Below are 27,452 nucleotides of genomic sequence, written 5' to 3' on the forward strand. Positions count from 1 at the left end.
ATTTTTAATAACTTTGTGTATTAAACAAAGTTTGTGTACATTGAGCCATCAGAAAACAAAGGTTTCCCTATCTCAGTCTCACTCAAAAAATTCTGTATTTCAGATTATTCCGTATTTCGGATTATTTGGTTATGGGATACTCAACTTGTACTAAATAGTTTGGTTATAAATTTATGATCTCTTACATTGATCCATATCTTATTAAGTCCTCACTATTGTTTTTTTTTTTTCTTTTATATGTGTGTAATAGTTTGTGTAGCATTCATACAGTAGCTGTTGACTGGGTAGCATTGGAGCCAGTTGCTAGGTTACCGGCACTGGCGCCATCACTTACGCTCTGTCTCCCTGTGTGTATAGTGGGTATTGAGTTGGTGCAACGTCACTTCCGATGACCCACTAGAGCATACCCTCCAACATGACCCGCCCCACTAGGTACAAAATGCTCTGTTTCTGGACTTCCCTCTTAATTTATTATTGCCATCACCTGTGAAGAAACAGCTTTCTTATCATTTAACTAGTTCAACACAGGTGATGGAAATCATAAATTAAGAGGGAAGTCCAGGAACAGAGCATTTTGTACCTAGTGGGGTGGGTGATGTTGGAGGGTCTGCTAGAGCACAGGTTCTCAAACTCTGTTCCCCACACAGTGCATGTTTTGCAGGTGTCCTCACAGAATCACAAGTGAAATAATTAGCTCCACCTGTGCACCTTTTAAAATGTGTCAGTGAGTAATTAATTCACCTGTGCACCTGCTGGGTTACCTGCAAAACATGCACTGTGTGGGGTCCTGAGGACCGAGTTTGAGAACCTCTGCTCTAGAGAGAGAGCAGGTGATAGTAAGGAGATATCATCTGAATGAAGCACAAACCTCTTCCAATCTAACATGGTACATTCAGCCGCCTTAGAGGAGCTCAGGTGCAGAAGGTTAATAGTACTTAGTGATCGCAAAAACGCGCTATAGCGCGTATTTTACCCCAAATTGAGGACTGGGGACTCACTTTTTAAGAATGGGAGGTTCCCCAGGGACGTGCTCCGTTGGGATTGACTCTGGCGCTTGCTCTGATGTTATTGGTCAGACGTGCGCGTCAGGCAGCTGCTGCTGGGCGGGAAGACGGCGGTACCGGCCAGAGAGAATAAAATGCTCTTGCTGAGAGGAGTGAGGGAGCCAGCATAGTCTTGCCGCGACCACGGGAAGCAGCAGCGTGGCGCTCAGGGGCCGGGTGGGGGGCGAGTCCGTGATGCGAGGGCCGGGGTCTGTGTCAGAGCCGGAGCCGCCGCCGGGTGACATCACTCGGCAGAGTGATGGAGTTTGCCGGACTCTCCATCGGGGGACAGATCCCTGCGCAGAGCTGGCAGTGCAGAGGTTTTTGAGGATGCAGGTAGGGCGCAGGGACACTGGGGAAGGGGTGTGAGTGTCTATAATGTGCTCTGCCTGGTGCAGTGTATATAATGTGCTATGCCTTGCTCAATGTGTATAATGTGCTTTACCTGGTGCAATGTGTATAATGTGCTTTACTTGGTGCAATGTGTTATAATGTGCTTTACCTGGTGCAATGTGTATAATGTGCTCTGCCTGGTGCAATGTGTATAATGTGCTTTTCCTGGTGTAATGTGTATAATCTGCTCTGCCTGGTGCAATGTGTATAATGTGCTGTGCCTGGTGCAATGTGTGTAATAATGTGCTTTACCTAATGCAATGTGTATAATGTGCTCTGCCTGGGGCAATGTGTGTAATGTGCTCTGCCTGGCGCAATGTGTGTAATGTGCTCTACCTGGCTCAGTGTGTATAATGTGCTCTTCTTGGCGCAATGTGTATAATGTGCTCTACCTGGTGCAATGTGTTCTGCCTGGCGCAATGTGTACAAAGTGCTCTGCCTGGCGCAATGTGTATAACGTGCTCTACATGGCACAGTGTGTATAAAGTGCTCTGCCTGGCGCAATGTGTATAAAGTGCTCTGCCTGGCGCAATGTGTATAAAGTGCTCTGCCTGGCGCAATGTGTATAACGTGCTCTGCCTGGCGCAATGTGTATAAAGTGCTCTGCCTGGCGCAATGTGTATAACGTGCTCTACATGGCGCAGTGTGTATAGGAGGTTCTACCTGGTGCAATGTATATAAGCGGCACTACTGTGTGCTGTAATCAGAATTGGCACTATTATGTGACCACTCCCCTTCCCCATAAAGCCACGCCCCCAAAAAAATTATGCGCACCTCCAGCGCGCATTAGCCATGCTTTCCAATATGGGAGGGGGAGCACCAATTCACTTTCTGCTGAAGGGTGCCAAAATGTCTACTTACAGCTCTGGTGCAGTGTGTCCTGTATGCTACACAGCCAAGCAGCATTGCCACCCCATCCCCCCACCCATGCAACACTTTTGTAGTGTCCAAATTAGGGAGGCCAATCCCGGGATACCCGGGATTGGCTTTCAACTGTGTCCGGCCAACCCCCACGCCCCGCCTCGCCTCTCTCCACCTGCCCCGCAGTAAAAACAAGTACAAACCTGCACAGCCGGGTAGCGGGTGAGGAGGAGGCGGCGGCTGAGTGCAGGGGAGCCGGGAGGAGGCGGCGGGTGAGTAAAGGGGGAGCCGGGAGGAGGCAGCGGGTGAATACCGCCGTACCTTCCGGCTCTACGGCTGCGGACAGTGCAGCATGACCTCACAGTCATAGGTCACGCTGCACAGGGGGAGTCCTCAGGACGCTCAAAGCTGATCCCTCAATCCCCGGGATTGGAGCTTCCAATCCAGAGATTGAATCCCGGCCACTTTTGGGCCTAAATCCCGGGATCCCGCCGATCCCGGGATTGGCCTCCCTAGTCCAAATCAAGTCTGTATTTGAATAATTAATAAGAACCTTCATTCCGATGGGACCCAGAAAAGGATAGGTAGGACCCCAATTCACTTTTTTGGGGGGCTCAGCGCGATCACTGGTACTAGTTAACCATAAAAGGTCAGGGAGGTCAAAAGTTTGCATGAACTCTCTCTCTCTCTACTACAAAGCATGACTTAAGGGGAGATATTATCAAACCCTGGCTTGATTCATCGGAAGCTGCCTAGGAATAGAAAAATAAATTTTGGCAATAAAATCATCCTAACTGTCCCATCCAAGATACTTCCTGAAGCATCCAATCCTTAACTAAATTATGAAACACCCCAAGATGAGGGTCGTAATTGCAAGAGATAATGAATGACATGATCACCTGCAAGTTGCACTCCCAGATACCTCAACAAGCGTGATTGCCAGGTGTATTTATAAGTAGAGCGTAATTTGTTTATAATACCAGTGGGAATATTGAAGGGAAGAGCCTCATTCTTATTGGTGGTCAATGCTAATAAGGAGACCTCAGAGAAACTACATAGTACCGGAGTCAGCACTGGGAGGGAATGCTCTAATTTTCTCCGACAGCTGTTCTGTAGCAAGCGCGAAGATCAGAGGGGAATGCAGGCACCCTGACACATGCCATTGGTAATCTCAAAGCTCAGTGATAGTATAGTAATACCTGGAAGTACCGGGCTTAAGCTCCGCCCCATTTCTAACCCCCGCCCCATTTCTATGCCCCACCTCCTGGCACTGCCACAATTAAGTCCCGCCTCCTGGTGATGTCACCCATCACTCCCTCGGAGGGCAGAGGTAAGCTGACTGCACAGGGGGGGGGGGGGGCATGGCTTTACAGGACGTGAATGGGGCATGGCCTAGCGGCACATTCCATCCGCAGCTGCAGCTCCTGACGTCAGGACCTGAGTCTATATAGGGCACAGTTAATGTAAGGGGCAAAGCCCAATAAGTAAAGGGCCCCCTTTGAAGTGCCCCACCATTTGTAAAAAGGAGGAAAGCCCTGTAACATGGTGGGCCACCCCTCGTGCCCCCAGATAGTAGAGGAAGACCCTGAGAGAGGCATGACGTTGTGTTATGCAAGCGACAGCAGCTGTGGTAACAGAGTCTGCAGTTTCAGAGAGAGAGCTCTGGCAGAGTACAAGAGGGGAAATACTTTGGGCTGCTACATACCTGCAGTGAGAAGTTTGTGGTGGAGAGAGCTCCTGTACAGTGTGACCTCCTGCATGAGACCCAGTGAGTGCTGCCTGGTGTCACAGTGGAAGATGAGAGATTTCCTGTGAAGAGACGGTCCATATGTGAGAGGGTGAGCGTCTTTGTGTGATATATAAAGCTATATCCCTGGTTGATAGCCCCTGGAGAAGTGCCCTGTAGTGAGGGATGAGTCACAAGATGGTAGCGAGGCTAGAGGGGAGTCCTGTTGAAGAATCCTGATTAGCCGAATACTTGAGCCCAGCAGTGGAAGGGTTTGGAGCCTGCATAAGGTTAAGGTTGTCAGCACATCAGATGAATGGTCCCTGGATAGTGGGATATATATTTGCGGCAGAGTCTGTATAATGTAATTGTTGGACTGACATGCTGTAGAACTGCTATACCCAGCAGCATCGGGTATGTGCTGCCTTTTCACTGCTGTGTCATATGCGTAAGACTGTGCTGGATGTGTTAGTTTGGAGTGGAAACTATACCTTACCTTTTGTAACCATCAAGCTTAAACTATACAGCACTTACCATCTGCTGGAGGAAGTTGGCGACGTAGAGCTTGTAACCACTACGCTTACTGTGCTGGAGGATATAGAGGGGTATAAATAAAGTTTTCCTGCTCTTGCATTATGAGATGGTTTAGCGCCCAACATGTCTTTCTTGCACCGCACCCTGTGTGTTCCCTCTATCAGGTACTTTATGCTAAGCACCCATGTATTTGGGGGCCCTGCTTGTCATGGACGCCATACAGCAGCGTAGCCGGAGCAGAAGAAAGCAACCACAAGGGGCTGAAACACTATATTTAGGTACTCTAAGTAAGTTTAACACAGTACCAGTAGGGTTTCACACTATGACATAGAAGTTTAAGAGAAGCACAACGATGATGACAACCATATCTTGCTATGAGTAAATTAAATACCAAACGGGGAATAGAGAGAAGATAGGAGAGAAGAAAGGAGAGAAGAAAAAGACGGAAAAGAACCAAGAAATGGAAGGGTGAAAAGGGAAAGAAGAAGAATTACAGTAGTAATAATAGGTGAAAATAAGTGATTCTGTCGATGGGTGTCTCCCAAATCTAAACAGCTCAATGAAAATAACCAAAATAAGAAAGGAGAAGAGAGCTATAGAGTAATTAAAGGAGGTTCAGCTTGAAAATGATTAGTCTATGACAGTGGTTCTCAAACTGTGGGGGTGATTCGGGACACTTGCAGAGGTACCCTGGGTTGATCCAACACCAATTCAAATTATTTATGGTCAATGTAATAGCTGAAACCAGTGCTGGTGGCTGTAAATCATAACCTATGTGGACAAACAGAAGCAAATCTTGTTCCTCAACACACAATTGGACCTACGGATGACCTATATGCACAATTTCTTTCTAAATATCTCAATAAGAAACTTTAGGCGTATGGGTGCCGTGAAAACAATTCTGGTACTCAAGGGTGCCGCGATTCAAAAAAATCTGTGAACCACTGGTCTCTGGTGTTCAAATTTTGCTAATGTGGAGGGGATGTCATGTAAAAAGGGTGATTTTCTCAACCCTATAGGTGTAACAAATTGCGTTTATCGTAGCTGTCCATGCCTCTTTTGTATATTGGAATGCGCCGTATATATATATATATATATATATATATATATATATATACACTCATATATACACACACACATACATTATCTATGCTATTTACATTTTTATAAACTACTTTTTTTCATTTAAACTGGATGCGCTCACTCTTTTTTTAACCTATTGGCGGGTTTACCATATTTTCGGCTTTCATACATACTTACTGACCGTTTTGTGCGAAGAACATTGCAAAACAGTGAGCTATTGGGGAAGCAAAATTGCTGTAATGTTTATTCATGTATTATTATTTCAAAACATTGTGATGAGTTTACATACCGCCAACATGGTGCAATTGACAATGTTATCATTCCTGCCTTAGTAAGAAAATATCCTTGGTGTTACGGAAAATAGATGTGGGCCGCTCTGCACCTTAATATGTTTGTATTTACATTTGTACTTCTCCAGATACAGTATAGTTTCATTGGGCACTCAGAAAATATTAGAAAATGTCACCATGGACTTTGAGTCTTGTGTTCCCATGTAAAGTTATACAGATAACACCTTAGTACATCATATCACCATCAAACGGCTCAGTGCATTTTAATTTACTGTCCTATATTAAATAGGCGAGGTTTATAAATGTTTATCTTCATTTTATCTTACGTTACTGGCTCATTGCGTTTCTCATTTACAGTACTCTGGCTTTAACATTGTGTTTTTCTGATTAGCTTAGATGTATTATTGCTTATCAGTATTAATTATCAGCAATGCGATTCAGTTTTGCAGATATTTATGCCAGAAATTCATCATGGATATTTTTTTGTGAAGAGGATACTTTGGTGAGACTTCAGAAGCTATTGGAGACACTGCAGAGATTTGACAAGTCTAAGGTACAGAAACTCATTCACAAGTCTAATACATGACATTATATGACATTTGCAGTAGCAGTGTATGTACTTAGGACATGTATACTGAGATGCAAGTGTAAAGCAGATCTTCAGGGTTGGATTTAGCAGGCAGCCCTGTGGCTATGGAGCCTAATTGAGCATGGATCGCAAAAGCAAAATCTTTCTCTAATGGGCAAAACCATGTGCACTGCTGGCGTGGCAAATGTAACGTGCAGAGAGTTAGATGTTAGTGGGTTATATTGTTTCTGTGCAGGGTAAATACTGGCTGCTTTATTTTTACACTGCAATTTAGATTTCAGTTTGAACACACCCCACCCAAATCTGTCTCTCTCTGCACATGTTATATCTACCCCACCTGCAGTGCAACATGGTTTTGCCCATTAGAGAGAGGTTTTGCTTTTATGATCCATAATGAATTAGGCCCATAGACAGCTGAAGATGAGGAGTGAAATCGAATAGGCTGCGAGTTGCAGGTTGTGCGGGACTTTGTGCGTGTCTGCTCGTATTTTTAAAGCAGCAGTCATTTACACGCCAAAACTATCCTGGTTTTGCGTAGTAGATGATTGCCGGTTTAAAAATATGGGCAGACTCACACAAACTCCCGCACAGCCTGCTACTCGCAGCCTATAAAATTTTACCCCAGGTGTTTTTTTTTGCTTTCACATTTTGGAACTTATTTTTATTTATTTATTTATTGCCCTTTTCATTAGCATAGCAAATGAAACTAATGACAGTTTAAAGGGTATATTCAGAGCTGTAACTACGTGTGTGCCTGGCACACAGCGCAGTCACCCTGAGGGCACAACGGCCAGCATTCTATGTCAGCGGCTTGTAATGAGTCAAATTGACTCATTACAAGCCGCCTGTTCTGTGTGCGCCGCGCTGGAGGAGAAGAGGAGAGGAGCAACTCTGGAGGCGGAGGAGGGTGGGGGACTGGAGCCGTAGCAGCGCTATGTAATTGGTAGCGACGCCGCTGCAGCTGTCCCTCTCCTTCCGCATTGGATGGCTGCTGCCGCTGTGAATGCTGGGCTCCAGTCCCCCTCCCTCCTCCTCCTTCTCCCTTGCCCGGGATCTGCCAGCACCGAGGAGCCTGACTGCCTGAGCCAGCAGGGAGAGATGGTAAGTATCTGTCTGTCTGTCTATCTGTCTCTCTATCTATTCTGTCTGCCGTAATGTGTAAAAAGGGGACACTGTCTGCCGTAATGTGTAAAAAGGGGGACGCTGTCTGCCGTAATGTAAAAAGGGGGACGCTGTCTGCCGTAATGTGTAAAAAGGGGGATGCTGTCTGCCGTAATGTGTAAAAAGGGGACACTGTCTGCCGTAATGTGTAAAAAGGGGACGCTGTCTGCCGTAATGTGTAAAAAGGGGGACGCTGTCTGCCGTAATGTGTAAAAATGGGGACGCTGTCTGCCGTAATGTGTAAAAATGGGGACGCTGTCTGCCGTAATGTGTAAAAAGGGGACGCTGTCTGCCGTAATGTGTAATAAGGGGACGCTGTATGCCGTAATGTGTAAAAAGGGGGACGCTGTCTGCCGTAATGTGTAAAAAGGGGACGCTGTCTGCTGTAATGTGTAAAAAGGGGGACGCTGTCTGCCGTAATGTGTAAAAAGGGGGACGCTGTCTGCCGTAATGTGTAAAAAGGGGGACGCTGTCTGCCGTAATGTGTAAAAAGGGGGACGCTGTCTGCCGTAATGTGTAAAAAGGGGATGCTGTCTGCTGTCGTGTGTAAAAAGGGAACGCTGTCTGCCGTAATGTGTAAAAGGGGCTCTACCTGGTGTAGTGGTGCTACTGTGCAGCGTCACTTGAATAATGGAGACTACTGTGCACCGTAGTATGAATTGGTATTATTTTGTGGCCACACCCCTTCCCCATGAAGTCACTTCCCTATATTTTTGATGGGATCTCTGTCGCAGACTCAGACACGCCCCAAAAATGGTCCTGAGATGCCTGCATTTTGCCGCTATTCCCCATAGCAGTCCTGGACTGTCAATCATTTTGAAAATAAATCCTCTCTGTCACCAGACCATCGTGGCACATGTGCAGTGCAGTTCATGCACAGCCAGTCGATAATCGCTCAATAATGAAAACATCGGGTTTATGTCCATCTCTGATTCTCTGAGGCCCATTGTTTGCTTACAGGCAGATGTATGTATATCTGACTCTGATCCATACAGTATACTGTATAAAGTCATTTGGAATTATAACTAATATACATTTTAGTATTGATTTGCTTTAACTTTGCATTGTATTAGATACAAATGTGTATAGTTTTGGGATCATTTTTAAATCCTATAACTTGTGTGCCAGTTATGTAATAGCAACATGGCTCTGACTACATTTCAGACTATAGGATGCACATTGAAGCTTAAATAATCTTTTTAATAATACTGCTAAGGTAAAGACTCGCCTCAGACCTTAGAGGTTATAATTTTGCTGGCACGTAATGCTGGTAAGGATGCAAACGCCTGTGCCAGCTAAAGATCCATTTTTAAAAGATTAGCAATAAGATTAAATAAAGTGCTGCCGTTGACAAGTCATTATGACCGAGTAGGTTTGTGCCGGGACAGCAGACAAGAAACAAGACCCGCAGGACAATTGACGTGATCCATAAAATAATCAAAGTCAAGACCCCCCATCTCTTCTTTTCTTGGGATTTCGTTACAAACTGAGAAATTTTTTGATAGAATTTTTTGACCTTTTATCTTGGCAACTTTGAAAAAGATTTGGATTCTGGACGGAACTTTCAGGCTGTGGGGGTACTTCTGTGGGGCTGGCGGCATGCATCAGCCCAAGGGGCTCCTGGGCTGACTCACTGATAGTTTGCGGACCCGCTGGAGCTCAGCAGCGGCGGCCATCTTAGGGGTGGCATGCGGGATCCGTTTTCTGTTTTATTATTAATCAGCTCTCATAGCCCCTGCTCTCCTCTGAACTACAGTGCAGCTCCCAGCCTATTACACCACCTGTTGGTCTGCCAGCCGCCCGGAAGGAGAGCAGCATCTGAGGCCGTGTTGTAACCGACGGTTCCGGCTGCCGCACGCTGCCTGCCGGCAGACCTAACAGAGGACAAGCTCCGGTGCCACACTGCAATAGACTGCTTCTGGGGTCACTGATTTACAGACGACCAGGTACAATTGTGGGACCGCCTACTCTTGTTCCTCCCTCCGACTCTGCCTGGTCCTTACTCTCCCCGGCTCTGCTGTTAGTGCCACTCACTATTTATCAGCTGCCCTAGGTGGATAGCGTTAGGGTCACTGGCCCTTATCTCCCCCTCTGCACTGTCTGGGATGCTGGCTTAGCAAAGCAATTTGTCCTACCTGGACCGCAATAGTTTTTTTTTTATACCTTTCCCTTTTCTTCTTAACATACATCCAACAAACAACGTCTGTGTCTCTTTTTACATTTGTGATACCCCGCCTACCCTCTCCACTTTCCCATAGTGGCGCAAAGAAACAAGAAAAACACGCAGGCCTCCACAAATTTTTTTGGACAGAAATCTAAGGGCCCCCCAACTCCTGCATTGCTCACGGATTCTCCTTCCTCCCCCTGCTCATCGGAGATGGGTATTGACCCACAGATCCAAGCAGTTATGACCAGTTTACTTGAAGGGGTACAGTCCGCCTTTAAGCAAGAACTTTCCACAGCTATCGCCGAGTTCAAATCTGATCTCACAGTCCTTGGTAATCGTACAGACGCTCTTGAATCGAAGACAGACGACCTTTGCCGCTCTCAGCAGCGTCTTGATTCGGAGCTCTCCAGACTCCATGATGGAACGTCAAGAAGATCAAGAGAATCACTCCCGTTGCAACAATTTGCACATCCGCAATGTGGCGGAATCAATCCTTAGCTCTGCACTACCGTCCATTCTGAAAGACTTCTTTCAACACATCTTACCTGACCTTTCAGATGCTGATTGTCTTTGTGATAGAGCCCACAGAGCGCTCCGAGCGAAACTGGCCCCGACACAGCCGCCCAGGGATGTCATAGTTCGTCTACATTATTTTCGTTCAAAGGAACGTATTCTGATGTCAATACGAGACTCCCCAGTGATCGACTTCCGATATATGCAATTGCAAGTTTTTCAGGATCTGGCCCCCTCCACCATTCAAAAGAGACGGGACCTCCAACCTGTTACTCGTATACTACGCCAACAACAAATACGATACAGGTGGGGATTTCCCTTCATGTTGCAAGTTACAGTGAACAATTCTACTTACTCCATCAAAACCTTAAATTAAGGTCAGGATCTGTTGGCTAAACTTGGTCTCCTCCCTGCACCGTCACCTGATGGTGGGACTGCCTCTTCCTCTGGGCCACGACACTCCCAGATGCCCCCGCCTGAATGGACGAGGGTAACTCGTCACCGCAACGACACCAATGACCCTCCTTGATTTTGACGAACTCTTTCTGATTACACTTGGACAGTTCTCAACACTTTAGAAATGTGTCTCCTGACGAGAGGAGACTCTTGCTATCATCTTCCATCGTTTAATGTGCTTGTCATGGGCTCTGATATTGCTCACAAAGATTTAATGTTTGTCATGTGTTTCGCCTAGCCTGGTACTACTACGCTGGGCTTATCCCCGTTTGCCTTGTCTCCCCCTTGTTCCCCCCCCCCTCCACCCCCTTCCCCTTTTTTTTTTCTTTTTTTTTTTTTCTCCCCCTCTTTTTTGTTGGTTATGACGCAGTATGTTTTTGTGTATTATTTTTCATATTTTGGGTTACATTATTGTATCTTCGGCTCCAGCCGACTCAACTATTGCGGTCCAGAGGGACCCGCTTCTCCTGCATTAGTTTGCTGTTCCCACTACCCCCGTGCTCCCTTTATTTGCTACTTCAAAGTATGATGTTTTATATTTGTGTAGCGGTCCTTGATTGGGACCCTATCATTCAGGGTTTTCTCCCGTATGGGTTCTCTATCACTTTCTTTTCTTCTATATTTCTGATTCTTGTTTTCTGCTGTTCTTCTTCTTTCCTTTTCCTTCTTCCCCAGGAAGGGTTTACACTGCTCCTCTTTTGTTCTTTGGTATCACATGGCGCTTAAACTGTTTTCTATAAATGTTAACGGGCTTAACTCTCCCAAGAAACGTACAGTGATGTTGTCCGCCTGTCGGAGAGAGAAGGCTGATATAGTTTTCCTCCAAGAGACCCATTTCACCGGTACACACTCTCAACTTCACGGTAAGCAATTTACCCAGACCTTTTTTGCCTCTGCTGACTGTAAAAAAAGGGAGGTAGCTATATTGATCCACCGCAATATCCCATTTGTCCACAGTACAATCATAGCTGATCCAGATGGCCGATACCTGATAGTGATTGGAACGCTCCCCACTGATATTGTAACGCTCGTGTCTGTATACGCCCCTAATCAAGACCAATCCCGTTTTTTTCGCACACTCTTTGTGCGTCTTAATAGAGTAGCACAAGGCCACATTATTTTAGGTGGGGACTTTAACACTGTGCTTGATCCCTTCTTAGATAAATCTGCTCCTCCTAAAACTAAGAAGGAAGCATCCCCGTCTGATGCTGCCATCACATTGACATCCTCCCTCACGCAACTTGATTTACGAGATACCTGGCGTCTTAAACACTCCAACGCTAGAGACTATACCCACTTCTCTGCACCTCATCAGCATTACTCTAGAATAGATATGATACATGTATCTCACTCACTCTCGTCGTTGATATCTGATTCAGGCATCACTCCCTCTTCATGGACGGACCATGTAGGAGTGTATATCCTGGTCGACCTCTATGGAACCCCTAATAAGTCCCGTAAATGGCGTCTTGATGATACTCTTCTTTCGCACCCCTCCACTCTCTGACACTAAATTGAACCTGAAATTTCTTTTTGAGGAAAACGCCTCCCCAGAAGTCTCTCCTAGCCTAGTTTGGGAAGCACATAAAGCCACTATTCGCGGACACTTTATTTCTAAGGCCTCAGCCATACGTAAGAAAGCAGCACAGGAAGTTTCCTCATTGGAATCTCAAATTTCTACGCTTTTAGCCCAACATAAAATTGCCCCACGCGACTCTCTACTCTCCCAGATAAATAACCTCAGAGGTCAGTTAAACACCCTTTTATCGCGGAGAGGGTCAGCTATACTACCGAAGCTCCGTCAAAAATTTTATGATAAAGCGGATAAAATAGATAGTCTCTTAGCTAATAAGTTAAGAAGTAAGCGAGCTGTGGGACTGATAGAAAAACTACATTCTTCTACACTTGACGCACTCACTTATGATCCTAAATTGATGGTGGAGGAATTTCGGAACTATTACAGCTCCTTATATAATCTCCCTGCCCCCCCTCTTCCCTCCGATGGTCCGGAGGGAGCATGTTCATATTTGTTGGGTGCCCCCTTGCCGGATTTGACAGAGCAACAGATTTCTCTTCTTAATGCGGATATATCGCTGGAAGAGACGGTTGTCGCTATCAAATCTATGCGGTCGTCAGCTGCCCCTGGTCCAGACGGCTTTACCACTCAGTATTACAAAACATTCCATACGGAATTGGCTCCATACCTTACCTCGCTCTTTAATAGTGTTCTAGAGGGAGCATCATTTGCGCCAGCGACTGTACAAGCTGACATTATTGTGATTCCGAAGCCAGAAAGGGATCCCACGCGATGTTCCAACTATCGCCCGATTTCCTTGCTGAACGTAGATCTTAAGATATACGCTAAAATCTTAGCCAACCGCTTAGCTCCCCTACTTACACAACTGATACACCCGGACCAAGTGGGCTTCATTTCTGGCCGCCAGGCATCCGATAATACCAGGAGAGCCATAGATTTGATTCACTCTATCCATAAACAGAAACTACCCTCGTTGTTGCTAGCATTAGATGCCGAGAAGGCTTTTGACAGAATTTCCTGGCCCTTCGCTTTCTCGGTACTCCGGAGGATGGGTTTTTCTGGCAAATTTCTGGAGGGTGTTTCGGCGCTTTACAGATCCCCTACTGCCACGGTTTCTGTTAATCGCCTCACCTCTTCCGCGTTCAATATCACTAATGGCACTAGACAGGGATGCCCGCTCTCCCCATTGCTATTTGCCCTGGTTATGGAACCGCTGGCAGCAAGGATCCGAGCCAATATAGATATAGCTGGAGTGCAGGTGGGCCCTACTGAACATAAAATTGCGTTATACGCTGACGACGTCCTAATTTCTCTGGGATCCCCATCTCAGTCACTGCAGCCGCTCCTTTCTGAGATAGAACTCTACTCTAAACATTCAGGTTACAAACTTAATACGAGTAAGACTGAAGTATTGAATTTTTATATCCCCGGACCGATTAAGCTCTCTTTGGAAAATTCCTTTCCATTTCAATGGCACAAGCAAAAGATTAAATACCTAGGTATTTTTCTAACGCATAGCCATCATCAACTTTACCAAGCTAATTTCCCTAGGCTTTGTCTTCTTGGTCTAGCCTCTTTATCTCCTGGATAGGTAGGGTTAACTCGGTGAAGATGAACGTGCTCCCTCGGATACTTTACCTGTTCCAGACCCTCCCAATATTTATTCCTCCATCTGTTTTTAAATTCTTACAATTTCATACGTCACAATTCATATGGGCGAATAAGCGTCCCCGTGTCTGATTGAAACTCTTAACAGTGCCCCTCATTTAGTGGCGGCCTAGGCATCCCAGATTTTAGAAGATATTATTTAGCCACACAGCTCTCATCCTGCGTACAATGGTGCAACCCCGAATCTAGAAGGGTCTGGGTATCTATAGAAGTCGCCGAAATGGGTCTCTCTACTCTCTCTTCTCTTCTCTGGCTTTCGAAATCCTGCCGCCCCAGAACTATAACATCCCACCCCGTGGTTTCCCGCTCACTAACGGTTTGGGACTTGGCCAATAGGAAGTATGGCTTGGCCCCAGCCCCATCCCCTATCATCCCAATATTACACAACCCTGCATTCCCTCCTGGTACAAATAAATAACTGTTTGCTCCTTGGCAAGATAGAGGTATCTTATATCTGAATGATATTACCAGGGATACTAGTTTTCCACAGTTTTCTCAGATTCAAGAAACTATTGACATTCCCTCTAGGTACTTTTATCAATTTTTACAACTCAGACATTTTCATTCCTCAATGGGCCGCATCCTCTCTAGTAGACCTCTGACCACGTTTGAGACTATATGTTTCAGACGTCACTCAACCAAAGGCCTAATTTCCCTCTTATATACTACTCTCACTGGGGACACTTCCTCTCATGAGAGAGCATGGGAAATGGACCTAGGCTCGGCTTTAGATGACGAGGAATGGTCTGAGGCCGCCGCTGTGAATGCTGGGATGAATTAACCGCATCCCAGCATTCACAGCAGCGCCGGTTAGCCAATACGGAAGGAGATGGGACTGCTGCAGCGGTGCCTCTACCAAATACATAGCGCTACTGCGGCTCCAGTCCCCCTCCCTCCTTCTCCGCTGCCTCCGGCGCTGCTCTCTCCTCCCCTGCCTCCGGACCGGCTTCTCCAGCGCGGCGCACACAGCAGAGACAGCTTGTAATGAGTCATTTTGACTCATTACAAGCCGCTGGCCGTTGCGCCCTCAGGGAGACTGCGCTGTGTGCCAGGTACACCTGGCACACACGTAGTTACAACGCTGGTAGGACCCTTAACAATCAGCAGATCTGCAGACTCTTTCTAGAAAACTGATGATTCTTTCAAGATTGGCAGATCTATTTAACTGAAAATTATCTGCAAATCATTGAAAGATATCTGTAATGTGGGCAAAGTTAAGGGCCCTACACACTGCGCGATAGTAATGAAGATATGAACGATCTCGTTCATTAATGAACGAGATACCGTTCATATCTTTCAGTGTGGAGGCACCAGCGAGGAATGAAGCGCGACCCCGCGCTCGTTCATCGCTGGTGCCCCGTCGCTTCTGCATGCAGGTCAATATGGACGATCTTGTCCATATTTGCCTGCACTGCTATGGAGCCGAGAACTTTTCCAAAATTTCCCAGTACACTTGCCAAATGAAATTTGTAATAGCAGAATTCTGTTTTAAAATATATATTAAACTTCCTATCTTGAAATTTTAAATATTTACCAGTTTGATGGGGGAGAAGTCTCCCAGGTATCCATATAGTTTTACTGTAACACCCATGTATTTCATATTTTAAAATGGTTTGCTCCACAAGGCATGTACATATTGAATCATATGAAGCTAGAGCATCTATCCTGGCCCCATTAAGGTCAGAAAGACAGAGAAAATATTAAATAATCAAATTACCAAATGATCCCATACAGTTTGGTTACTTTGTATTAAGCATTATTGGCTTTACGTATATCCCCCTTGATTCCTGTATGGTACATTTCAGATTTTCCTTCTCCTGGAAAATCTATGATTTTGTAGGTGGATCTTTACGGCGTAAATTAGCTTCTTTCGGTGGCACGTAAGGGCATCCGAGTTTGCCGGAGGTGCCAGATGCTGTCTGAACTCTGACTTTTTATTAGAGCGTCAGTCATTTACAAGGCATGGTTTTGCTTTGTAAATGACTGCCGCTTTAAAAAGTGTCCAAGTTTGTCTGGCATCCCACACCTCCGGAAAACTTGGACGCCATTACAACCTGCCGTTTGTCTTGAAACTACAAGATCTCCTAACCAAAACTCTTTAAATACTTTCAAGCCAGTGGCATATAATGAGTCAGAGTGACTCTTTATACAGTATGCCGCCCGCCCCTGCACCACATCCGTTAAGAAATAATTGCCCCAGCCCCAAAGTTAGTCAGAGGGATGGGAGCTGCGGCAACAGTTTTAACAGTTCAAATGAAAGGTGATAATTCATCACCTTTCAGGTCAGCTGATTCTCTCTGTCCGTGCTCTGAATGCTGGGAGTGGGAATAGGGATGGGAAGAAAGCTGTTGGTGTATGCACTGACTGGACGGAAGGTTCTGCTTGGAATTGCCATCTGTGGGTGATCCATTGATAACCTTGATGATGTAAAACCATCTGTAAGGGAACCATCAATGATTTTATCCGTTGACAGTCACCCCTGCATTAGTGTTGAAAGAGCTATGGGCCAATGAAAGTCCAGGGTCGAGGCTTAGTGGGTATTGGAGGCAGAGCTAAGCTCTGAGTTCGATGCAAGGAAACCATCTGTATCTCCCCTACTGATGGTAAAGGTATTCAACATTGGTCATAGACCATCGTTGATTTCAAATATATAAAGATGTGTCCTCTTACATCCTTGCTGCAGTCACGCTAAACAACCCTTGAAGTCGTGCCATGCCGCGGCAGGACTCTGTAGCGCAGAGCATCGTTTGTCTTGCGTTTCTTTTCGCGAAAATCTGTCTTAGATGCAAAATAATGTAATAGGACGCCAAGCAGCTTCTGCTGATTAAAATAATATGCAAAATGCCTATATTTTTTGTGAAATTGCGGCTCTTTCTGCATCCGAAATACCACATTACAATGTTTTCCATGAAACTGTTACAAATTACATTATTTTGCATCTGAGATGCACTTTCGCGGAAAAAATGCAAAAAAGACACCCAGCGTTACTGATTCAAATGGCACTCACGCATTATGTGTAACGCGACTGGTAGTGCACGGAGCAAAGATGTAAGAGGACACATCTGTGTATGTATGTATATGTGTGTGTGTGTATACATATATATATATATATATATATATACATACACACACACACACACATATACAGTATGTATTTATACACACACATTATAAACATAGCCAGTGCGCTAGCTGCAATCCATACAGAGTAAATACTAAGCTACACACAAAACATTAGTGACTCTTGTACAGAGTCCCAACTCATACAGACCGCATCACCCCTCTTTTTCAAGGATCCCGAAATCCCACTGGCTAATTTATCTGTTAAAATACAGCGCAGTGGAGGCACTCCATAATGCGTAAACATTTTATTTAAAAAATGCATGGATATCAATGAATTAATTGCTAGCATAATGCTTGAACCGAAATGAAAACTGTGTGTGCTGATTACTATATGGTTTTCTCATACGTCCTAGAGGATGCTGGGGACGCTTCAAGAACCATGGGTTATAGACGGGATCCGCAGGGGTGTGAACTGGCTCCTCCCTCTATGCCCCTCCTCCAGACTCCAGTTTAGAATCTGTGCCCAGTGAGACTGGATGCATACTGAGGAGCTCTACTGAGTTTCTCTGAAAAAGACTTTTGTTAAGTTTATTATTTTAAGGGAGACCTGCTGGCAACAGGCTCCCTGCTTCTTGGGACTGAGGGGAGAGAAGCAGCCCTACTTCTGTGAGTTTCAAGGCTCTGCTTCTTTGGCTACAGGACACCATTAGCTCCTGAGGGTCTGAACGCTAGGTACACCTAGATGCTCGTTCCCAGAGCCCGCCGTCACCCCCCTTGCAGCACCAGAAGTCAGAAGATAGGTGAGTAGAAGAAGATCAGAAGACTTCAGTGACGGCTTCTGAGGTACCGCACTGCGGCCGCGCTGCGCGCCATGCTCCCACACAGAGTGGCACTACAGGGTGCAGGGCGCGCGGGGGGGCCTGGGCAGCATTAAACACCTCATATAAGACTGACAAGGTGGTTTTTAAGTGCCAAGGCACTAAGTCCGAACCCCCGCCTGTATAGATATTTTAAAAAATAGCGGGGCTGAAGCGCGCCATTAAGGGGCGGGGCTTAGTCCTCACAGCTCTCCTCAGTGCCATTTTCTCTTCACAGAGTTGCAGAGACGCTGGTCCTTCCTTTACACTGCTGTATCAGGTAACAGGTTGCAAAGCAGGTGGTGGGGGGGGGGGGGGGGGGCAGGGGGGGCACAGTTTTTTGGTGCTATATATGTATTTATAAAAGCGCTAACAGGTCTGAGGCTTTGTATAAGGGTTTTCAGAACCGGGATAAGCGCTGGGTTGTGAGCTGGCAAACTCCCTCTGTGTTTCTCTGACATGCTTTACTGTGGGTCTGTCCCCTATATGCCCAGTGTGTCTGTGGGTGTCGGTACACGTGTGTCGGCATGTCTGAGGCGGAGTGCTCTTCTCAGGAGGAGGCTGGATTAGGAACAGAAATAGCTGTGGGAGTGACCATATCGGCACCGCCGACTCCTGATTGGGTAAATGTTTTGAGTGCTTTAAATGCAAATGTGGCTCTATTAAATAAGAGATTGGATAAATCTGAGTCTCAGAACCAGGCATGAAAAAATCCGTGGAGGATGTTTTGTCACAGGTCCAGACCCCCTCGGGGTCTCAAAAGCGTTCATTTACCCAGATAGCATATACAGATACCGACACGGACTCTGACTCCAGTGTCGACTATAGTGATGCCAGATTAAATTCTAAACTGGCTAAGAGTATTCAGTACATGAGTGCGGCGATAAAAGACGTGTTACATATTACCGAGTACCCTGCTGTTCCTGATACTAGGGTCTGTACGTTTAAGGGAAAGAAACCTGAGGTAACGTTTCCTCCCTCTCATGAACTGAACTCGCTTTTTGAAAAAGTTTGGGAAAATCCTGACAAGAAGTTTCAGATTCCCAAGAGAATTCCGGTGGCATATCCGTTCCCCTCTGGGGATAGGGAAAAGTGGGAGTCACACCCCACTGTAGACAAGGCTCTGTCACGACTGTCCAAAAAGGTGGCGCATCCGTCCACTGACACGGCAGCCCTAAAGGAACTTGCGGATCGTAAGCAGGAAAATACATTGAAATCCATTTATGTCACTACAGGTACGCTGCTCAGACCTGCCGTTGCTTCGGCGTGGGTGAGTAGCGCTATTGAAAAGTGGGCAGATAACTTGTCATCTGAGTTAGATACACTGGATAGGGATAGCATTCTTTTGACGCTGGGTTATATCAAGGACCCTGCAGCCTACCTAATTGAAGCTGCGAGAGACATTGGCCTTTTGGGATCAAGGGCCAAAGCCATGGCAGTCTCAGCTAGAAGAGCATTGTGGATTCATCAATGGAATGCTGATGCTGACTCTAAGAAGGCTATGGAGTCTCTGCCGTATAAAGGTGGTGTCTTGTTTGGTGATGGCCTTGCTGACCTGGTATCTACGGCTACCGCGGGTAAGTCATCATTTTTACCTTATGTTCCTGCACAACAAAAGAAAATGCACCACTATCAGGTGCAGTCCTTTCGGCCCATTAAATACAAAAAAGGACGAGGTTCTTCCTTCCTTGCTTCTAGAGGAAGAGGAAAGGGAAAAAGGTCACCGGCTGTGGCAGGTTCCCAAGAGCAGAAGTCCTCTCCAGCTTCTACCAAATCCACCGCATGACGCTGGGACTCCTCTGCGGGAGTCCGCACCGGTGGGGGCACGTCTCCAACTCTTCAGTCAGTTCTGGGTTCGTTCGGCCCTAGACCCATGGGTGTTAGAAATAGTGTCCCAAGGGTACAAACTGGAGTTTCAAGACGTTCCCCCTCGGCGATTTTTCAAATCGGCCTTGCCAGCTTCTTTTCCGGACAGGGAGGTAGTATGCGATGCGATACAAAAGCTGTGTCAAAATCATGTCATTGTCAAGGTGCCCCCGTCACAACAGGGAGAAGTTTTTAATTCGAGCCTCTTCGTGGTCCCGAAGCCGGACGGCTCGGTCAGACCAATTCTGAACCTAAAATCCCTCAATTTCTATCTGAGAAAATTCAAATTCAAGATGGAATCTCTCCGAGCAGTGATCTCCAGTCTGGAGGAAGGTGATTTTATGGTGTCGGTCGACATAAAGGAAGCCTACTTACACGTCCACATATATCCTCCACATCAGGCTTAGCTGAGGTTTGCGATTCAGGATTGTCATTAACAATTTCAGACGTTGCCGTTTGGTCTGTCCACGGCTCCAAGGGTTTTCACCAAAGTTATGGCGGAAATGATGGTTCTTCTGCGCAAGCAAAGAGTCACAATTATCCCGTACTTGGACGATCTCCTGATAAAGGCGAGATCCAGGGACCGATTCCTGCAGAGCATTACGATTTCCCTGACAGTTCTGCAACAACATGGTTGGCTCCAGAACTTGCCAAAGTCACAGTTGAGTCCGACGAAATGACTGTCATTTTTGGGAATGATTCTGGACACAGAATTACAGGGAGTTTCTCTAACGTCCTAGTGGATGCTGGGGACTCCGTAAGGACCATGGGGAATAGCGGGCTCCGAAGGAGGCTGGTCACTCTAGAAAGATTTATGACCACCTGGTGTGCACTGGCTCCTCCCACTATGACCCTCCTCCAAGCCTCAGTTAGATCTTGTGCCCGGCCGAGGTTGGATGCACACTAGGGGCTCTCCTGAGCCTCTAGAAAGAAAGTATAGAATTAGGTTTTTTATTTTCAGTGAGACCTGCTGGCAACAGGCTCACTGCAGCGAGGGACTAAGGGGAGAAGAAGCGAACTCGCCTGCTTGCAGCCGGATTGGGCTTCTTAGGCTACTGGACACCATTAGCTCCAGAGGGATCGACTGCAGGCCCAGTCCTTGGTGTTCGGTCCCGGAGCCGCGCCGCCAACCCCCTTACAGAGCCAGAAGCAAGAAGAGGTCCGGAAAATCGGCGGCAGAAGACATCAGTCTTCACCAAGGTAGCGCACAGCACTGCAGCTGTGCGCCATTGCTCCTCATGCACACTCCACACTCCGGTCACTGAGGGTGCAGGGCGCTGGGGGGGGGCGCCCTGAGCAGCAATAAAAACACCTTGGCTGGCAAAACAATCACAATATATAGCCCCAGAGGCTATATACTAGGTGATTCATCGCGCCCTACGGGCGCTCTTCACACCGTCGTAAGGGGAAACGCCCCCTTAACCCTTGCACACCCTTGTGGCGTGAAATATTTTTATTATATGGAGTATTACATCCAATCATAATTGTGTGAGTGGTTAAATATTGCTCGGACAAAGGGCGTGCAATGGTTAAGGGGTGGAAGGCCCTTGCGACGGCGTGAACAGCGCACACAGGGCCTGGTGAATCACCTAGTAGGTGCTTTGGTTGGGGGAGTAGGGGGCGCGGGGAAGAGGCGGATGGGATCCTGGAGTGCCACGGCAGTGGTGCCGCAGGTGGAGGAGGGTGCGTGGATGCTGCGGGTGGTGGTCTGGAGCTGCTGCAGGTGGGGGAGAAGCAGTTGTAGGGGATGCCCCGGGTGAGGGAGGGGCGGATGCAGTGGTGTGGCGGGAGGTACTGGTGCGGGGTCGCTGCGGGTGGGGGTCCGGAGCTATCTCGGGTGCTGGAGGGGGGGTGTGGGGGTGCCGCGGATGGGGCCCGGAGGTACTGTGAGTGGGGGAGGGGCGGGTAATGCTTATCCTGCTTCTCCTCCTGTCAGCAGCTAAGCTGCTCTCCTCCCTTTGGCAGTGGCTCTCCCGGAGACTCGCACAGCAGGCAGTCCTATTGTTCGCGTCGGTGTCCCAACGCGGCGCATTACAGGGAAGAAGATGTACGCAATAAACTACAGCTCCCAGCAGCCCTAAGGGGCAGAATGCTTCGCTGCTGGGAGCTGTAGTTTATGTAGTGCGTCTACTTCCCTGTAATGCGGCGTGTTGGGACAATGTAAAAGGTGAGAGTGCTGTGCAGTGTCAGTTAACACTGCACACAGGGCCGGCGCTAGCCGCTCAGCAAAGGGATGCAGTGCAGGGAGGCACCAGGAAGGAGAGACGTTCTCCCTGCTCTGCATCCCTGTGCTGAGCTTCTGCTGCTATCCCTACTGCTGTCACACATGCAGCGGCGCCGGAAGTACAAAACCTTTTTTTCCCCTCGGCGCTGTCAGCACAAAACCTCCTCTCCCCCCTCCCCTCCCCTGTGTGACATTCAGTGGCCAGGAGGGAGCCAAAGTGGGCGGAGCTAGATGGGAGTAAGGGGCAGGGCTACACGGGACCATGCTGCAGCAGGAGGATGAGCTGCTACAGCTTCGGCCAGCCAGACTTCATTTAGATAAGTGTCTGGAAAGAGAGTGAGTGTGTGTGTATATACAGTATATACTGTATATATGTGTGACTGTGTATGTGTGTAATGTATGTACAGTATGTGTGTGTGTGTGTGTGTGTTTGTATATATATATATATGTGTCTGTTGTGTGTGTGTGTGTGTATGTGTGACTGCTGCATAATGTGTGTAAGCGTCACTGGTACAGGGGGCGTTACGTGTCTAAGCGGCACTGGTACAGATGGCGTTACATGTGTAAGCGTCACTGCTACAGGGGACATTACGTGTGTAAGCGTCACTGCTACAGGGGGTGTTATTTGTGTAAACGTCACTGGTACAGGGGGGGCGTGACATGTGTAAGCGTCACTGGTTTAGGGGCATTACATGTGTAAGTACTACAGGGGTCATTTTGTGCGCTGTGCGTTTGTAAAGTATGCGAGGGTGCAAATGTATAGTTTGCAGGGGGGCATCGAACACTCTAGCAACGGCCCTGACAGCACACCCACTGCACTGCACAGCACTGTCACCTTTTACATTGTTTCAGCGTCCATACATTACCCTCTGTAATATCACCCTCTCTATCCGTTACATTAGCCATCTTGGGGCTTCCAGGCCTGCAGCCCAGGTGCTGTGTTGCGGAGTCAGGGCCTCTGGGGATCTGGGTGCGGCTGTGGCGGGGAGGCACTTCTGTGACATCACACGCCCAGCAGGCTCCGGGGCTCAGAGAGTATGCGGCGCAGGGAGGCCTATGAAAGTCTTCCGCTGCGCTACTTTCATACACATCTATGCCGGTGGCCACAGCAGCTTTTGTTCCACCTGCGGCGCGGCTAGGGAGTGGGGATTGTTGATGCCGGAGGGGGCAGGCGGACTGGCAGCAAGACAGTGGTCATTCCGAGTCGATTACTTGCTAGCAGTTTTTAGCAGCTGTGCAAACGCTATGCCGCCGCCCACTGGGAGTGTATTTTAGCTTAGCAGAATTGCGAACGAAGGGATTGGAGGGCGGGTACAAAACATTTTTGTGCAGTTTCAAAGTAGCTTCAGACCTACTCGACACTTACGATCACTTCAGATCATTCAGTTCCTGATTTGACGTCATAAACACGCCCTGCGTTCGGTCAGCCACGCCTGAGTTTTTCCGAACACTCCCTTAAAACGGTCATTTGACACACAGAAACGCCCTCTTCGTGTCAATCACTCTGCGGCTGCCTGTGCGACTGAAAAGCAGCGCTAGACCCTGTGTAAAACTACATAGTTCGTTGTAATAGTATGCCGCACGTGCGCATTGCGCTGCATACGCATGCGCAGAAGTGCCGAGTTTTTGACTGATCGCTGCACAGGGAACGAATGCAGCTAGTGATCACCTTGGAATGACCCCCATAGGACGCTGCAGTAAAAGGATTGTTTTTCCCCCTATTTACAGCACAGAGACTTGCTGCAGATGCAGTGGCATACCCTCCAGCTGCACCTTTTTGGCAGGTACAGTCCCTTTTTTTTATGGTCTGTACCATTTTTTGACTCTCCAAGCTTCCATTGAAAGTATAGGAAAAGGGGCGTGGCCACGCCCCCTTTTCGATGCAGTGGGGCTGCATCAGTCCCATTGCTAATCCTGCTCTGTGAAAACACAGCAGGCAAAGGGCAGAGCCTCCCATTGGATGTAACCTGTGTGGGAGGGCGTTTCTCGCCCAATCAGCTGTGGACTGGGTGTGATAGACCTGCCACTAACCCAATGAGAGCTTCTAGCCACGCCCAGCGTTAGAAACCCAGGCACAGAATCACAGGGCTATTATATAGGAGATGTGATAAATACCCCTGCCAGAATCCATAAAAAAGCGGGAGAATAGGCCGCGGAAAAGGGGCGGAGCTATCTCCCTCAGACACACTGGCGCCATTTTCTCTTCACAGTGCAGCTGGAAGAAAGCTCCCCAGGCTCTCCCCTGTAGTTTTCAGGCTCAAAGGGTTAAAAAGAGAGGGGGGGCACTAAATTTAGGCGCAATATTGTATATACAAGCAGCTATTGGGGAGAATTCACTCAGTTATAGTGTTAATCCCCACATTATATAGCGCTCTGGTGTGTGCTGGCATACTCTCTCTCTGTCTCCCCAAAGGGCTTTGTGGGGTCCTGTCCTCAGAGCATTCCCTGTGTGTGTGCGGTGTGTCGGTACAGCTGTGTCGACATGTTTGAGGAGGAGGCTTATATAGTGACGGAGCAGATGCCGATAAATGTGATGTCGCCCCCTGTGGGGCCGACACCAGAGTGGATGGTTAGGTGAAAGGTATTAACCGACAGTGTCAACTCCTTACATAAAAGGGTGGATGACGTAACAGCTGTGGGACAGCCGGCTTCTCAGCCCACGCCTGCCCAGGCGTCTCAAAGGCCATCAGGGGCTCAAAAACGCCCGCTCATTCAGATGGCAGACACAGATGTCGACACGGAGTCTGACTCCAGTGTCGTCAAGGTTGAGACATATACACAATCCACTAGGAATATACGTGACTTGATCCCGGCAATAAAAAATGTGTTACACATTTCTGACATTAACCTCTAAAAATGGGTTTTTATGTTTGGGGAGAAAAAGCAGGCAGTGTTTTGTTCCCCCATCAGATGAATGAATGAAGTGTGTGAGAAGCGTGGGTTCCCCCTGATAAGAAACTGGTAATTTCCAAAAAGTTACTGATGGCGTACCTTTTCCCGCCAGAGGATAAGTTACGCTGGGAGATATCCCCTAGGGTGGATAAGGCGCTCACACGGTTGTCAAAATAGGTGGCACTACCGTTTTAGGAACGGCCACTTTGAAGGTACCTGCTGATAAAAAGCAGGAGGTTATCCTGAAGTCTGTTTTTACACACTCAGGTAGTAGACTGAAACCTGCAGAGCGTGCCGCTGCAGCGTGGTCGGTGACTCTGTCAAACATACTAGTTTGCTAACATGAGAACATATTAAAGACGTCGTCTTATATATGAGGGATGCACAGAGGGATATTTTGCCGGCTGGCATCCAAAATGAATGTAATGTCCATTCTGTCAGGAGGGTATTCGAGACCTGTCACTGGACAGGTGATGCTGACTTTAAAAGGCGCATAGAGATTCTGCCTTATAAAGGTGAGGAATTATTTGGGGATGGTCTCTGGGACCTCGTATCCGCAGCAACAGCTGGGAAGAAATATTTTTACCTCAGTTTTCCTCACAGACTAAGAAAGCACTGTATTATCAGGTACAGTCCTTTCGGCTTCAGAAAAGCAAGCGGGTCAAAGGCGCTTCCTTTCTGTACAGAGACAAGGGAAGAGGGAAAAAGCTGCACTAGTCAGCCTGTTCCCAGAATCATAATTCTTCTCTCGCTTCCTCTGAGTCCACAGCATGACGCGGGGGCTCCACAGGTGTAGCCAGGTACGGTGGGGGGGCCGTCTCAAAAATTTCAGCGATCAGTGGGCTCGCTCACAGGTGGATCCCTGTTTCATTCAAGTAGTATTTCAAGGGTAAAAAGCAAGAAAAAGTCAAAATAACCTTGTGTGGAAGCACTCTTGGTAAATTATGAATGAATAAATGATGAAGAGGAGGACCGTTTAGAGTCCTTCCTCTTGATGGAATGAGTAAAACTTAACTTTTATTAATAGGCTAAAAGTTCACTGTGGGGTGACCAAAACAATATATATTAATAATGATAAGAATCTAGATTGCCATTGTAACAAATATGGTTCTAGATATAACAGGTGAAAATATTCTTGTTGTAATTGAGTGTATATTAAGGAATCACAATATGTACACATCACAGAAAAGATCGGAATATAGAGTAAGCTCTAAAGAAAATGATACAGGAATTTCCTGAAAGAAAATGGCCCACAGCACCTAGTATTCCCTGGAGGTCTCCCATCCACGTACTGACCAGGCCATACCTGCTTAGCTTCCAAGATCGGATGTAATCGGGCGCATTCAGGATAGTATGGCCGTGGGCCAATTGGTGTCAAGAAATACTGTTAGCGCTGAATGAGAGAAAGGTCTATAAGGTCTAATAAACCACTGAATCAGGTGGAAGAGTCAAAGGATAAATGCAGACTAATAGGGAAAATACTGAAAATGAAAAGCAGAATGAAAGTGTAGATGATATACGGAAATTTGAGTATGATATAAGAATTCTCCTGAAGAAAATGGCCCACAGCACCTAGTATTCCCTGGAGGTCTCCCATCCAAGTACTGACCAGGCCTTACCTGCTTAGCTTCCAAGATCAGACGTGATCGGGCGTATTCAGGATAGTATGGCCGTGGGCCAAATGAATCAGAAAATTAACAGACACAATTCTAAAATTCAGTAGTGGTATGGAAATTCTGAGTGAGGGAGTGTGTGTAGGTAAATACTGCTGCTGTCTTTAACCGATGGTGCTATGAACTCGGTATGAGCAGAATGGCTATCTCCCAGACTTTCTTCAGTCAGATATAGGGGTGGTAAATTGCAGCAATCTATACCAATCTGATGTTAAACTGCTGGGTTATTGAGCAGGATAATAATCCTGTAATCCAGTTGTATAAAGGCAAATCCTGAAAAGTTTTTTTCTGTGGATATTCATACAAACAGAGAAAAAACCTTGTCTATTTTTTGCTGTGAGTGGCCAATATTGTCATGAAATATGCTGCATAAATGCAGTAAAGGCAGCAAAAAAACGAAAAAGAGGAAAGAGTCTAAGTCCATGTAATGAATAACAAAAAAGACAAAGAATATGACAAGTCTTTGCCCATATGTTGAACACGTATGGGTAACTGATATTGTAATTCCTGGATTTCTCTTGCTGAAAAATAGCTTTCAATGATATTGATGTAAACTATGTATCAACAATGTTATTGTAAGTTGGGCTGCATGGATACAATGTGAGCAGCACAACAAAAGTATCTTTTCTTTAGGTTGGAAAAATAAATATAAATATAAATATATATGAGCTTGCAGTATAGTTCCGAAATGGCTGTATAAATAGAATCAATTCTGAATATAATTACGGAGCAAGTGCAGGGATAGTCAGACCAAATAGGTTCTGATGCGCTGCTTGGAAATGAACATATAATTAGAGGTTACCACTTTCCAATGTTGCAGATGTCCCAACGGTCGGTGGCTGTGGTTTGTAACCGT

General features: G+C 46.8%; 1 protein-coding gene and 2 pseudogenes across 2 annotated transcripts in view; 1 reads left to right on the top strand and 2 right to left on the bottom strand.

Moving 5' to 3' along the window:
• The window catches only part of B3GLCT (beta 3-glucosyltransferase), a 1,170,551-nt gene that overhangs the window by 674,711 nt on the left and 468,388 nt on the right, over positions 1-27,452 (top strand). For both annotated transcript variants that reach the window (XM_063951761.1, XM_063951762.1), the window contains exon 6: positions 6,372-6,483. In XM_063951761.1, coding sequence (XP_063807831.1) covers positions 6,372-6,483 — 112 coding nt within the window. The remainder of the gene's footprint in view (positions 1-6,371; positions 6,484-27,452) is intronic.
• On the bottom strand, positions 26,171-26,288 carry LOC135052707 (5S ribosomal RNA; annotated as a pseudogene).
• On the bottom strand, positions 26,484-26,601 carry LOC135051507 (5S ribosomal RNA; annotated as a pseudogene).

This window comes from Pseudophryne corroboree, chromosome 2, assembly GCF_028390025.1.
Source record: "Pseudophryne corroboree isolate aPseCor3 chromosome 2, aPseCor3.hap2, whole genome shotgun sequence".
Lineage (NCBI taxonomy): Eukaryota > Metazoa > Chordata > Amphibia > Anura > Myobatrachidae > Pseudophryne > Pseudophryne corroboree.